Source organism: Anas acuta, chromosome 7, assembly GCF_963932015.1.
Source record: "Anas acuta chromosome 7, bAnaAcu1.1, whole genome shotgun sequence".
Taxonomy (NCBI): domain Eukaryota; kingdom Metazoa; phylum Chordata; class Aves; order Anseriformes; family Anatidae; genus Anas; species Anas acuta.
In genome coordinates, this window is record NC_088985.1 from 35434754 (window position 1) to 35449617 (window position 14864).

Genomic DNA, 14864 nt, shown 5'->3' on the forward strand with positions numbered 1-14864 from the left:
ATCAGACGACAAGCTACAGTCAGCAAGGAATGCTACAAAATTCAGACATTTTTACTAAAATTTCTGCTGATCAGCAGCGAGACCTATGCCCCAAACTGCCTTTTGATGTTTGTCAAATGGCTTGTTTGCAAGAGGCAGTGTCAGGACTGTTCAGCATTAACATCCATGGAAACTATCCATGTCGCAAAAAAAATCCTGACAAAAATGTAGCCCTGCCTGTGCTCCCTAATCAAAATGTAATACTTAACAAGGTTTACTTTCCAATAGAGAGCTGAGGCTGGATCCTGAAAAACAGGGTTTGGCCACGTCCTCAGCTCCAGTTCTGGAGCTGTCATGACCGAAAGGCAAAACAACTTTGCAAGCTTAACCAAAGAGAATCAGCCACGCTGCTACTCCCTGTGAAGATGTCATTGTACCTGTGTTAATGCTTCTTCAAACAACCCTGCCCAGCAAGGATAAGGCTTCATTATCTCAGCTATATCAGTAACACCTCAAGCTAAAAGGCTAGATTAAAAAATTATCACTTAAAAACAAAACAAAAACACTTTTTTTTTTTTTCTTTTCTAATTATTTTCTTTGGATTTTAAAATGATGTTGACAGCTGCGGACACACTCCTAAGAAGGAATATGTCGTCTTTTTTGTAAAAGCTAATATTTGATTATAGAAAGTTGCAATCATTTAAAAGGGAAAGCTTATCAAGTGTACCTAAGGGCTATTAGGCTTCAAACCTATAATCAGTCCAAAGTAGGAAGAGCTTCTTGATGTCAAGAAGCAGCTTGTTTACAGAAGGCTTTTGGCAAAATTAGAGTGGAGTCCAACCCTTGGCTTCAGAGCAAACAATCTCATAATGCGCTTAATCAACGGCACCTAGCAAGAAGTCTCTTTGTGGCGACTTCCAATTTATTTTCTCAAAACACTTTGCAAATAATTCACTGATCTTCTCTCTCGGCGTTAAATAAGCGGACGCCACTTTAAATATGGAGCTAATACCTAGCGATGTGGTGTTTAGGACAGGATGTGATGCACTGATTCCTACGGCGCATGGAGAGGCTTGGTGGAACAAGAGCGTAATTTGTAATGACTACAGCAGCCAAAAGGAAACGCTCCTGCCTGGCACCTGCAGGAGATCATCTTACACTCTGACTCATGAGCGTGTGCGATTGCTGCAGAATATTTCAGTGGTCAGGAAATAATCCACCCACATTATTTGATCCGACTGCCTGCACCAGTGCATTACCAATATCCAGCTAGTCAAGAATAGCATTTGTATATTTTGTTAGCATTTTTCCCTTTTGCTTCCCATGTGCTGGGACAGCATAAAAGGAAAAATATTCCCTTTTCATTAAACCTTTTGTAGAATCATAGAATATCCTGAGATGGAAGGGACCCACAACAATCACTGAGTCCAGCTCCTGAAACCTTTTATAACTTGGAAGTTGGTCAAGCACCTGATAATTATTTTCTCACTGATGCAAGTTGATCTTAGATTTTAGAGTCATACCTTTAATCATCATTTTTCTTGTCATGCCTTTTGGCCATGCTACACCAAAGCCGTGTCTTTAACAAGCCAACGACTTCCAGGCAACTGGTCCTTAGACAGAGAGGATCTCTGTTCATATTATTAACAATCAGATGAATGGCTCTTGAAAAAACTTCAAAACTCACTGCTGTACTTATGAGACATTCTCTGTAACACCTGCATAACAAAATCTCAGAGTTGGATGTCCATGCTTGCATTTTAAGGATGTCATCTTAGAAGCTATCGCGTGCTGTTGTAGTGATTCAAGAAGTAATCTGATGCAGTGTGACTTTTAAAAAAAATATCACTCTGATTTAAAACACTTAAATGGTGATTTGCAGAGTGAGAAATGCATTGGCCACTTGGTATTCTCATCATGTCTAAGACACCTAGTTGTTCAGCTCTTTCTGATAATTTACCACAGCCAGACTGAGCCAAGTATTCATTTTGCAGACTGCAGAAGAGTTGCTCCTACACTAAACCAAGAGCAAAGAAGGGGAAAATTAGGCCCTTTACTCTAGTGGCGTAACACAGTCACTGAATACCCATAGCCCTTCTCTTTCTTTTAATCATTATTTTATTTATTTTAGTATCTACTGCTTTCCCTGAGTGTTGACAAGTGACTTGCCCCCTCCAGATCCTTTCACTTCAAATTGTCTCATGTTTTTACCAACTCTGGCAGGCCAACATAGAAATGGTTTCTTTTCACCTACTCTGAACAAGATGGAGAACAACAGAAAAATGAAATCTTTAACTTTCACATACCAAAACCAGGAGGGCTTAACTTTAATTTGGGTCTTCAGCAGACAATATGATTGTCTTGGGGAAAATAATGCTAACTCGGCAGGTTTGTTTCTGGAAATTCTGTCCATAATATCATTACAGACATATAATAACCAACCCCAAAGGTCCATGGCTGCTTGTTGCCTGAAACTGCAGAGAAATTGTTAAAGAAATTGCCACATAGAAAAGTATGAGTGCACTAATCACAGCCAGCATCACTGTGACATCTAATGAACCACCACAGAAGCACCAGTCCTGTCACTGGAAGCCAGTATCCATACAATGGGACATAAGGACACATCACTCTTATGAGTCCCTGAGTTTTTTCTCTTTAAATAAGTAGAGTAAGAAGGAATGCCCCACAACACTGTTCTCTTGTTTATCCTGTTAGACCCTATGAGCCTCCTTACCCCTCCCTTTGTCACACCAGAGGACGGGCAACTGGCAGTCAGTGTTTGAAACGAGGACCAAAGCTCAAAGGTTCACTCTGTAGAAGTGAAAAGGCCCTCCTGAGAATAGGGGACATCATTCTAAATAGGGATTAAAAAGCTCCAAGATAAGGAGGCGCCTCTGCTATTGCCCATCACACAGGTTGGGGTCTGTGTTGAAGGGTGGGAGCATCTTCTAGAGTCACTCATAACTGAGGGCTTCAATGCCTCATTGAGTTTTCAACATCTATAAGGACAATTCCTCAGCTTCTCAGCGTCTGATACAGTACACGAAGGTCACATTGCAGCGTGACAAAGATCCAATGACACAAAACGTCTAGACTAAAGAAAATTGACAACCTCCTCAATTTTAAATTTATACCAGATGAAGTGAAACATCAAAGGAGACCCTTCTAATAGGCTTTTTGGCATGTGGTCCTTTGTTCTTAACAAGTCAGCACCAGCTGCTATGTCCATAATGCCAAGTCAGTAATGTCCCTGGCCAGATTCTCGGCTGATGTAAATCAGCGTAGCTCCTCTGAAAGCAGATATTTCTATTGGTAGACATCAGCCAAAGATCTGACTCCTCATGTTTAGCAGGTGCATGCTAAAGTAAAATCTTCTGTGACATATTTCACATTTCTCCTGTCTTCGCCATCACTACTGCTCTACACATTCTCAGGCTGGAGAGTTAATTAGCATCAGCTGTAGGTACTCAAGTTTCTATACAATAAATTCCATACTGTAAGGAACAACTTTCTTCTAATTATATCTTGTTTATATATAATACATATTTATGTGTACATATATACAGATGGGAATGCACTAACCTTGTATTCTAGGCTATTTTGTGGTGACTTCCCATAAGCAGAAAGTCAGGTGAGAACATCGGGTAGGCCACATTCATTCATTGCAACGTTTCAACTGCTATTTAATAGTTGAAAGTAAACACTACTAATACTCTTCATTTTTAAGATTTCATACTGATTTCCATTAGTGTATATTAGTTTAAAGGTGACCTCCAAATATTTGCCTGATATACAAACGTCTCAAATACCAGAAGCTTTCAATATATTTTTAAAACTAAAATATTCTGTTTTGCAGATAGCAGCATATTGAAATCCCACAGCACCTACTGTTTTGATTTTACTCCAATATAAGTATCAATACATATATATGTAACTATGAACACTATATTAAAAAAAAAAAAAAGGAAAAAAAAAAGAAATACACTCTTGAAACAAATTAATATTTAGTTATGTCCTCCTTAGCAAACATCCTGCTACATTCAGCACTTGTTATGAAACTCTTCTTTAAGAGGAAACAGAAATCTATAACCATCTGGGTTATTCAACACCCCAAAATGCCAGATCCCAGTTTTCCCTATAAGCTGTCTTCTATTGCTTTAATTAAGTAAATTATTCTTTCAAGTTACCTAATATTCTCTTTGGGAAAATAATATAAGCAACTACACTACTAGCTCACCTTTCACTGATTTAAATGTACTTTCCCCCTCCTGAGTGCTGCCGGCTACCACTATTTTCCATTCCTGAATTCTGCAGGAGAAGGGGTGCTGGTAGGGCAACCCCCCCGAGACTATCCCATGCCCAGCACATGCTGCCGCCCCCACCCACAGTCACAACCGTCCCCATTGCATCACATTCACCTCCAAACACTGACTCATGAGCACATCATAATCCTCATGCCCCACTTTCAGCTATCTTACGAGCAAGGTGAGCGCTGCATCCTCCATGCTCTCCAGAGCTGAGCATAGGCTGTGGCAGCCCGTGCAGCACCCACCACCTCAACTGGATTTAAATTTCTCTCCATCACAGCTATTTTTCCTTAATAACACTACCTGGCAGTTCTGGGCACATCAACAAAAGAAAAACACAGGTGTAGACATTATAAGAGCTGAAGTGCTAGCAGAAATAACCTATAACAAAACTTTGTTTATAACAAAGCTGAGGTTTGTGAAGGTGCTCAGGCAGCAAGACATTTATGATGATCTAAGCTTAAACAGATAAATTCAGATGTTGGCTATGTAAGATTTATAAAAGTGATGATTTTGTCTAATCAAGAGGTTAAAACGAATGTAAACGTGCCCCTTTTCCTTCTCCTTGCTCCTTTTTAATAATTCAGCATAGCATCAAGTAGGTAATATATCATAAAAGATGGATGTAAAGCTAGATATTCACGTGGAATGTATTCTTCATGAAGGGTAGGTGAGAAATTAAGATTAAAAATGCTCCCGTCTTCAACAGAAACAAGACTAATCTCTTCATTTTTAACTTACCTTGTATTTATGAGACATTAGCTACAGACAGTAAAGGAAATTGCTGCATTGACTTAAAAGCAGCGTTAGCAAGATCTGACAGCTTGTTAGAAGCAGTGATTGAAGGCCAGCTGATCCACATCGACTGCCTGTGACAAGGTCCTCACGGAGCCTTGCCCATGCTTATGTTGGCTGTATCTCTCTGAGTTGGTTCCTGTGGTTCTCAGTGGGGACATTTCTCATTAGTGGTCACATGTGCCCCTTATGCTCCCCACAAGATTTAGGTGCTGACCACTCATTTAAAGTTAATTCAATTACCTCCTACTTCTCTATGCCCTCCCACAGCTGAAGACTGACTTCACACACAACCTGGATTTTCCAGCACTTAAGAGTCCAATTTCTTGCTGGCTAATGGAAGTGAAGCACCAAAAGCAGTGGAGCCAGTAGATGACACAGTCCGTAGTGATGAAGTCACAAAGTTATAATCCGTCCTTGGGATGATATAACACAAGGCATGGCTTTGAATGCTAACTAAGACTGAGAGTTTGGGATTTCTAGGTATAATTACCTAGAAGAGTAGAGCCCAGGATTTACATTTCATAATATGCCTAAAATATCCTTCTGATATATGGCAAGATGTGGAAATATACACCTCTGGAGATTATCTGGCCCGACCTCCTGCTGAAAGAAAGGCCTTAGGTTAGGTTATCCAGGTCCATGTAAAGCCAAGTCTTGAACATTTGGATTTCAACATGAAATAGTATGAGTAATACTATAAGGAGAGTTGTCATTACTTTAGTGAAGTCACAAGAAAAATTAGGAAAAGGCACTCCAAAGAGACCATGACAACCAGCCCCATAGGAAACAGCAAAGCTAGCCCCTGTGAAACAGAAGTATGGGGGTGCTCATTCCTCTTCAGGTACTAATAAGACAGCCTATACATCCTGGAAACTGCATTTACAGGTTTCATACAGAAAAGTCTATTTTTCTATTTTTTGGCCATGGTGATATGATTACCACTTGAATTTCTGCTGGCAGGAAGCTATTGCCTACAGCTGCAAACTAATATAAACTCAAACTTTCTGGGTCATCAGAAATGTGATGGACAAAGAGCTCTCTGCAGTTCCTTCATCCGTAAGATAATTACATTAAAGTATTAACATGGTGTCAAAAGTTGTTTGTTGCCTCTTCTTTGCTAGTTCTTCTTTCTTCTTAAACATTTCATTTCACAGAAACTTAATTGCATAAACATATAACCGACCTTAACATGAATGGATTTGAAATAGTAAGCGTTGGAGGAAAAAGTACCTAAAAAGTACCTGGGAGTCTGTGGTGGTATAAGGGACTTTGCTGATGGGGCAGTTGTCACTTTGCTGTGCTTGTAAAGCAGCATCATGCTATACAGGTCTTGCAGTTTTGAGCTGTATACACAGAAATGCCAAAGCACAAAGCAAGAAAGTAAGATTCCCATTACAGCTTTTATACCTTTAGATAATTAAAACTAGTCTAGAAAAAAAAAAAAAAATATATATATATATAAAAATAAATAAAAATAAAAAAATAAATAAAAATAAAAATAAATAAAAATAAAATCTGTAGGACCATACCAGATTTACACCAGAAAAAATTTTGGACCTAACAGATCCCTCTCTCACTTCCTTGTTTTTTCAAACTAAGGAGAACTCAGCTTTTCATTTTCTTCCAGGTTAAAATTGTGCCAAATGCATTTCATTTTAATGTGCAGTGTGGATGTCTCATGAATTTAACTGAGTTTCTCATGATCTGTCACATTTAATGGCTGACAGCTATGCAAGAGCTCATTACTTTGGGAATCCTGGTGAGAAAGGCTGTTCTTTTGAAGCATTATACTGGCTGTTTATACAAATTTCACACAGGAAAGTTGTAGTAAGCTGATAAACACCTTCTTATATACTACAAAAGGTCTGATCAAGAGAAGCATATATCTTTACATTCTACATTATTGCTTACACAAATGGTGGAAGCAGTTAAGAAGGTAACACTTCCCATATTTATTTACACCTGTATTCTTGTGTACACAAATGGTGGAAGTCGTCTTTCAAAAACCAGTATTTCTCAGCCAGTTACCTCACTTATTTCCTTTTTTCCATAAAACTGGCAAACCACAAGCAATCTTCTATTTCACTTTCTAGTTACTTCTAGTAAAAGTGATCCTTTTACAGTGACCACTGTATAACCAAGCCCATGACAAATCTCAATATTATTCTAATCCTTGTTTCTGTGATGCATCACAGGGAGACTTTGGGTGCTGCTGAACAAAGCCTTGAATACATAGTACTGCCTATGATAATTTCAGAAGGGCATAGTTACTTTAAATTAAGCTGCTATACAATAACGTTTCTCCATGGAAGACCCTGAACATACTGATAATTTTCTTTAGTGTTAAAACAGGAGGCCTCTGAAAAAAGCAGTGTCTTCTTGCTATTTATTTCTTGATAATTGCAACAGCAGCAAGTGCAGAAGTAACGGCAAGGTGAAAAGGAATTGCAGGGTCCAGGTTTTATACCTTGTTCCAGCCCATCAGACAGCATGCGACTCCTCATCTTTCTTTCTCTCTCTCTCTCTCTCTCTCTTATTTTTTTTATTTTATTATTTTTTTTTTTTCTTCTCCATTTATAAGCTGGTAGGATGTGGGTACAAATGAAATTTAGGAGATGGCTTATGCTCACAGACTGGCCCTTAGATGAAAAAGGATGTGTAAGTACAAGGTAATTGCAATTAATTGTAGCCCAAGGTCGCAGGATACACAGGGGGTACGTTTCAATCTTAGTGCCTTTGGTAAAAAGCAGACTCATTGACATTCTTCCCATCCACGCTCCCTTTCTGGTGAGTCAATAAACTCAGCTGTGGTTATTCAAGTGCACTGTAAAATAGCTGCTGCAGTCCAGTGCAGCAGGAGCTATACCACTCTGGGCACAAAGCAATCCCCACGGTATCTTTCCCTTTCCTGAGAGCAACATTGCGAAGAAAATTTTATGTTTGCAAAATGCTTGGAGAGATATGGAACAAATGTGCTAAAGATTTGCAAAACATTTACCTGGAGCCATCACTTACAAACACCTAGGCTTATTACTATGGCCTTCTAAATAACAAATTCCAAAAGCAATATCATTTTGAGTTGTAAGGAGCACAAAACCAAGTTCAGCACAGCAACCTCATTCTTAATCTCACATCTTGAAATCCAGCCCTTCCAGAAAGACAATTATTTTGGGGGCTAAGCGCTTGCATGTTGCTGAGAGAAAAATAAATAAATTACACTTATAAATGGTTAAAATAGAGGTTTCATGCTGACAACACAGGCAGAGTTTTCTCTGTCATCTGGTGAACAGCATGCATCACTAGCATGGCAAATATATTCATAGTAGTCCTGGAACTGAAAATGTCTGGGTTGTGCTCTGACTCAGCATGCCTTTGCAGAAGCAGATTACTGTTATCTGCTCACGTAAAATCATTGTGGTGGGTCTGTTCCAGCCTGAACCTCTGCTCCACTGGACTGAGGTTTATGGAAATTACTTACCTGCCTCATCACTGGAATTAGGAAGATGGAAAGCAAATGTAGCGTGATAGCTGCCAGACTGCTTATCGTCATGTTGCTTTGTTGTTATGGTATTAGGTCCTTTGGGTATATCAAACGCTTGAAGTTTAGAGGCACAGACACTTTTCAAAGGGTATTTAGCACCCAAATGGCCCTCATTTGTTGTCTGTTTATTAATTACATTATTTTCTGTTAAACCTGCACTCCAGTTTGTTCTGAGTGGAGCCTTGTTTTCTCTTAGGAGCTTTGTCTGAAGCATCTCCTCTATTGGCTCTCCATTAGCTATGCCATCTACTCCATCTGCTGTTAATCTAGACGAACTACAGTTTATCCTGAAGGACAATGTCGATCTATGCATTTTTTGGCATTTAATTCGAGGCTGGACAAGGCACACGTTGAGTGACTTGTCTATGTAATAGATAGTATTTGGACACTGCTGAGAAACCTGAATGTGGACAGACGAGATGAACGAAGGCAGTACTTTCTCTCTCCCATCGCTGCTTTGAAGACCCACACCCTTCTCCTTGTTTCTGTGGTTGGAAAACCTCTCACGCAGCTCTTCACCTGATTTTGAGCAACATTCAGATGCCCTTGATGGAGTGACGTTTTGGTTTGCTTGGCCAGGTGGAGGCCAGTGGTGGAGGTCAACAGGGACCTTGCTCAAGGTGGGGGATGCAGCATGGGGCTCTGGCACGGCCCTGGATCTCCATGCTGGGTCACTGGAGCCCGCAGCGACACGTCTGGCTGTAATAGTTATGGAGGCAAACCCTTTCCACTGGTTCTGACGTTGTTTTTCATTTGTGGTGGGAGAGTCCAGCGAAGAGGTGGTGTCATCTAAGGATGCCTGAATTTCTAATCTGCTGGGAAGTACCATAAAGGCACTGTTAAAGTTGACCAAATCATGGTTAGCCAAAGATTGCTTCAGGTGATAAGCACTGGGCTGTGGGATCGCAGACTGCATCAGCAAAGCAGACCAATTTTCTTTTGATTTATTCTCATCAATCATCTGTGAAATGACTATTGGTGAAATCAATTTTGTACTTGTTGATGACAGAGATTCCTGCAAATGAAAAGATCCAAATTATCAACATATTCTATCATAACATACCTAACTATTTCTCATCTACCATATAGTACCATTGTTCAAAATATCTTGTTAACTTTCTATTCATATTAGGTTTTCTCTCCTCTCATTATTAAAATACATACTCAAGAAATCAGCTCTGAATTGTCTGTGAGGTTTCACTCATCCAATGTAAAAAAAATATATATATATATTTGTGAATTAAAAAGGTCCATGTGTGTCATCATGTACTGGAGAGAGCACGAAAGAGCACATGGCATCAGGGTCATAGCTGCTCTACAACCTCACTGGTTAAAAGCATGGAAAAGCTTCTCCTTGATCCCTTCACAAAAGTGATATAATTTCCTACAAGGACTACAAGTGCTATTTTAATTCATCAGTTCCTTCTTGCTTGTCATTACCTGTTGACACCTATTAACTGTAAAACCACATATGTCCAAGTTTGACTGACAGTGGTCCAAGTCCATGTGTCTGACCATGACAGTAAACATCTTGATAGACCATACATTACTTCACTTGATGTGACAAAAGGGGTGCTTGTATGTTAAAGATATCTAACAGAGAGTAAACCTGAGCTTAAAATCTCCTGCCGTTATCCACAAAGCTGGTCATATCGGTCACATGCAATAAAGCATCTCTTTGGTGCTGTAAATTGGCTGATTAGATTGCTCCTGACTCACGTTCCTAGATCTCCTGATCCTGACAGAAAACAAAACAAAATAAAACAAAACAAAACAAAACACTGAATTGTCATTCAGAAATCTGAGGATTTGCTCCATAATGAAAGCTCATTCAAGTTTGTTCAGGGTTCAGGTGCCATTTGCTGGCCTGGACTGCTCCTGCTTATTGTGCATTCATCTCAGATTGTATCTGAGCATCTACATCATCTGCTAATCAATGCCAGTGCTTAACAAGTATTTCACCCTGCACTGAAGCCCAAGAGGAAAACCATTGCCGAGCTCCTGTCCCCCATGTCGGGAAATAACACAGAATAATGTCTCCTTTGTAGCTCTTGGGAAGGCTGATTTGGGAACCCAAATATGTAGAGTTAGATTAAGAGTTTATTAACGAGGTGAAACGTCAGGTAAATTTTATCAACCCTTTAAACCAGCTGCCTGTGGTTTTGACAATTCAATAATTTCACAGCCCTAGGGAAAGCATTTTCTTCCTTCTTTGTTTCTTTCATGGCTTGTAACAATATTTGCCTTATATTTTCCGCACTGCATTTACTTCTACCTACAGGTTTAAGATCTTCACATAGCTTCCAAAGCTCTTGACTTCCCTGAGATTTTTACAGGTCACGGAAAAAGAATGTTCCTTGAAATACTTCATTCTGTGGATGCCACTCTTGCTGCAGCAGTTGATTTGGCATTTTTTTTCTTTTGTTAAGGGCTGTACAGTTGGAAACTTCTTGCAAAAGTCCAAAGGCATGTCAAAAATGTTCTCTATTAGCTTCAAATTCAAATATTAGATAACTCACTTCTTCTGCTTGAGTATACATACTATTCCCTCCTCCCAACCTTTGGCAAAGAAATGAATCTTTAAGGTTTGACCAGCTGTCCTATGCTCACTGGGAGTTTTCAAGCTTCACTGCATCTTGTGAAAAAAATATGCACTAACACCAAGTAATTGTGGTGAACTGAAAACCCCAGGCTTTATCTAGAGAACATCTGAGACAGAGTGTACTGATACTTGGGATACCACTTAATTTAGTCTCCTGAGAGGTTTTTAACAACCTTTCCCCCCCACAAAACAAGCACCTCTTTTCCTCTCCAAGAGCACACAGAACTGCAGCCTCCTAAACATCATTTTATTTGGCTTTTTGGCTGCCTAGGCTGAACCCAGTTAAACAAAACCAAGTCCAAGCACACTGCTCAGCCATCAGTGACTGTTTTTAAACCCAAATGCATTCTGCTGACTGTTATCTACCCATTACTTATTTATCATACCTCCACGGAGCTTGATTTTCTCTCCACAGCACTCTCCTGCTGGAGGCCCGTGCATGTCCTGTTACTGCCCCACTGTTTTTGTGCTGCTCCTGGGAAACAAATGCAGGGAAAGAAACGTTATCATCAGCGTCCTGGAGGAGATGAGTGATAAAGTGTGGTTTCAAACCAAGCACAGGCAGGAGGGAAAAAGCTCTGGTAAGTGATCTGATTGCCCTGGGAGCTGGTTACAGGAGGGATTGCATTTCTCCTCCTTCCCAGGAGAGGAGCTTGAAACACTGCTGGGATCCTGTTGCAAAGAGGTGTTTGGGGACAGTCTCACAATCTGTTCAGGGCTGATCACAGCTTGAATCTCTCTGCTTCTAGTTTACCTGGCTTTAGGCATGTGTCTGGAGTAATTAAGGGAGATGCAAAACAAGGGCTTCAACAAATTTCACCTTTGCCTGGTTTACAGAACCCAAGAGCACAAATGTGCACATTAATGAACTGTATGCTATGAGATCCATTTCATTTGGACTAAGTCACATTTACACAAGTATAGTAATTTTCAATCATATTCACATGCTACATGATAACGTCTCTGGTTGAGTGATACCTCTTACATCATTATATCAACCTCTAACTTTGTGATCAGCTTTTGTTTCCTTTGAAGGCTAGCTCTGCTACAGTCCTTTACAAAGAAATAATTGTCATATAACAGAGAGTCTAGGACACTATAACGATGTATTACGTTTGGTCTCAGTACTTATGCCACAAATTGTTACTTTCTATTTGGTAAATTCTCTATTTGGATGGAAATCTCCTGACATTACTGGCTATTTCTTTATATCAACAAGTCACACTACTGGTAAGATTTTATTTCTTCTTTAATGCAGTCAGTCTGCCACAAGAGTTGATTTTTTTTTTTTAGCAAGCAGAATTGCAGTTTATATGTAACAATACATTAACAAAGAAATATAAATCAGTTTCCCTTTTAAAAAGTGCCCATTAAGCCATACCCACCACAGCAGGCTTTATGCATCACTTTGCATACAGAGAGAGAATAGAAGCGAAAGAGGGGGAAAGTGTCAGGTCTATCCCCTACCAACTGCTTTCTTTGAGTCCCATCTTGAGACAGCAATCACAAAATACTAACAGGTTGATGAACTTTCTGTTTTAATAAAGTATATTTTAATACTTTGCTGGCACAGCTCTGAGACACCAGTGCCACTGTGTATATACATAGCTGGTATGAAAAAAAAAGAGATGTTTCTTGTCATTGAGCAACAAAAAATCCTAAGCAACAGAGAAAACATCTGGACTTGTTAGCCACAGTATGGGGAAAAAAAGAATCCAGAACATAGCTGGAATGGAAGGGCTGCTGTACATTTTTTTGGCAAAGAAATAATGCACAGTTGAATCAGTCAAAAAGGCAGCAAACCTGACCTAGCACTGGATCATGGTACCTGCTGGCAAAAATCATGGGTGCGATTCCCTTGGAGCCTGCTCCCCACTGTTGTGATGTGCAGCAAAAAGGAGGTGTTGCTCCTTCAGAGAAGGACCAGAAAGGTGGGTCCTGAAGGGACAAAGTCCACACATGTCCACAAGGAGCAGAGTGGTAACTGCTGGGTGGGCTCCATGGAAAGGCATTGTCAGCAGATCAGGACCCTGCTGAATTACACATGAATACTTTTGCAACGAAAACCTGCCACATATGGTGTCTTTCCTACTTTTTTTAAACAACTAAATAGGAAATAACTTGCAGAGAAGGATAAAGATGAAATCGTTGGATTGAGTTAAGGCAAGACCTCAAGAAATCCAGAGGTTTCACAAACAAAGCGGATGTAATTAAGGCAGCAACTTTGCTATCAACATTTTCCTCAAATAGTTTACAGTAAGAAAACCACAGTTGTCTCAGGTCGAGCTGAGAAGCTACAACAGGAGAACATCAACTTGTGAATGTCAAGAAGCGTGCAAAGAAATCCAAAATTCTGGCTTGAGATTAATCAGACCTAGAAAGATGTTTTGCCAGATGGTCTTTCATGAGTTTCATTCAAATGTATTTTCAGCACAAGAGAAATTACTGAATACCATGGGGTCAACCAAGAACAAGTTGTCAAAGTCCACCGCGTAAATTATGTATAATCTGTAAATTATTCTTAAAAATGTAACCTCCTGGGATAGCAATAGGTAAGACCTTCCGATTTCACACAGACCTCTTGAAGCAGCTCGGTTAATTCTCAATCATTTAACTTTAAAAAGTAGCTGTTTCTGGAGCAGGAGATACAGGAAGAAGGGAGGTGGGAAGAAGAAAAGGGAATATGTATTTTCTTTGCTTAATCATCCAGAGAGGAGTTTTGCGTTGTATTTTGTATCCTATCCTGTTCAATGACATTCTTATGTTACTATGGGAATCCCATTGTTGAAAAACACTCAAAATTTTGGCAAAGTCATTTAATCTGGTTGCTGAAATAGATTAAATGACAGTGGTGGCAAAAGCTCTGGTAACTTCACCATTATTACAATCTTGGAAGCTTCAGATTTGTTAATTAACGTTATCGGAACAAGCAAAAATCCTTTAAAAAAAAAAAAATAGAGAGAGAGAGCTTGAATCTGTGTTTGTAATGAAGACTCTTCAGAGAGCACAAGGGTTTAGCTGAGATGTGTCCCATGCAGAGTTTTCATGCAGATTCTCATTGCTGACAAAACACACAGCACTGTAACTCTTGTTACACAATGAAATGCAAAGTTCAGTCTTTCCTTGGTGAAGAAGCTTGAAAGAAATGGCATTTAAAGTACTTTCTGTCTCTGTGGGGAGAACAAGAAACTTATTTCTCACTGAGTTAAATCCCGAGGATTTGCTTAACCTCCCCAGCCCTTCCCTTCCCACCGTGACCCACCTCTCCAGCTAATGAACCAGAGACATGGCGAGGAACAGGAGCAGTTCCTGGCATATGAACTTTGTCCTACTGCATCTTCACTCCCCTTACCACCACCGCCCCCCGCCCCCCGTACTGTTTGTTGAACCAAATGATACGCTCCTTGGCAAGGCATCTGGACATCCGGCTACAGACCAGGGTTTTCCTAATTACAGAGTGCAGCTGGAACCGATTCTCCCAGTCTCGAGTGCCTGGATGTCTGCCTCAGGCCAACTGGCAGCCGGCTCGGATAATGATTCAGAAAAGATGTACTCAGGACTCAGCTTGCTGAAGCACAGATAAATTGCAAAGGTGAGGGTGCTGGTGAAAAATAGTGCACCATGAGTATTTGGCATG

General features: G+C 40.0%; 1 protein-coding gene across 2 annotated transcripts in view; it reads right to left on the reverse strand.

Annotated features, from left to right (window-relative positions):
- The window catches only part of C7H10orf90 (chromosome 7 C10orf90 homolog), a 64854-nt gene that overhangs the window by 21648 nt on the left and 28342 nt on the right, over positions 1–14864 (reverse strand). For both annotated transcript variants that reach the window (XM_068689156.1, XM_068689157.1), the window contains exons 2-3: positions 11614–11702; positions 8563–9640 (exon numbers count right to left, since the gene is read on the reverse strand). In XM_068689156.1, the coding sequence (XP_068545257.1) occupies positions 8563–9640; positions 11614–11702 (1167 nt within the window). The remainder of the gene's footprint in view (positions 1–8562; positions 9641–11613; positions 11703–14864) is intronic.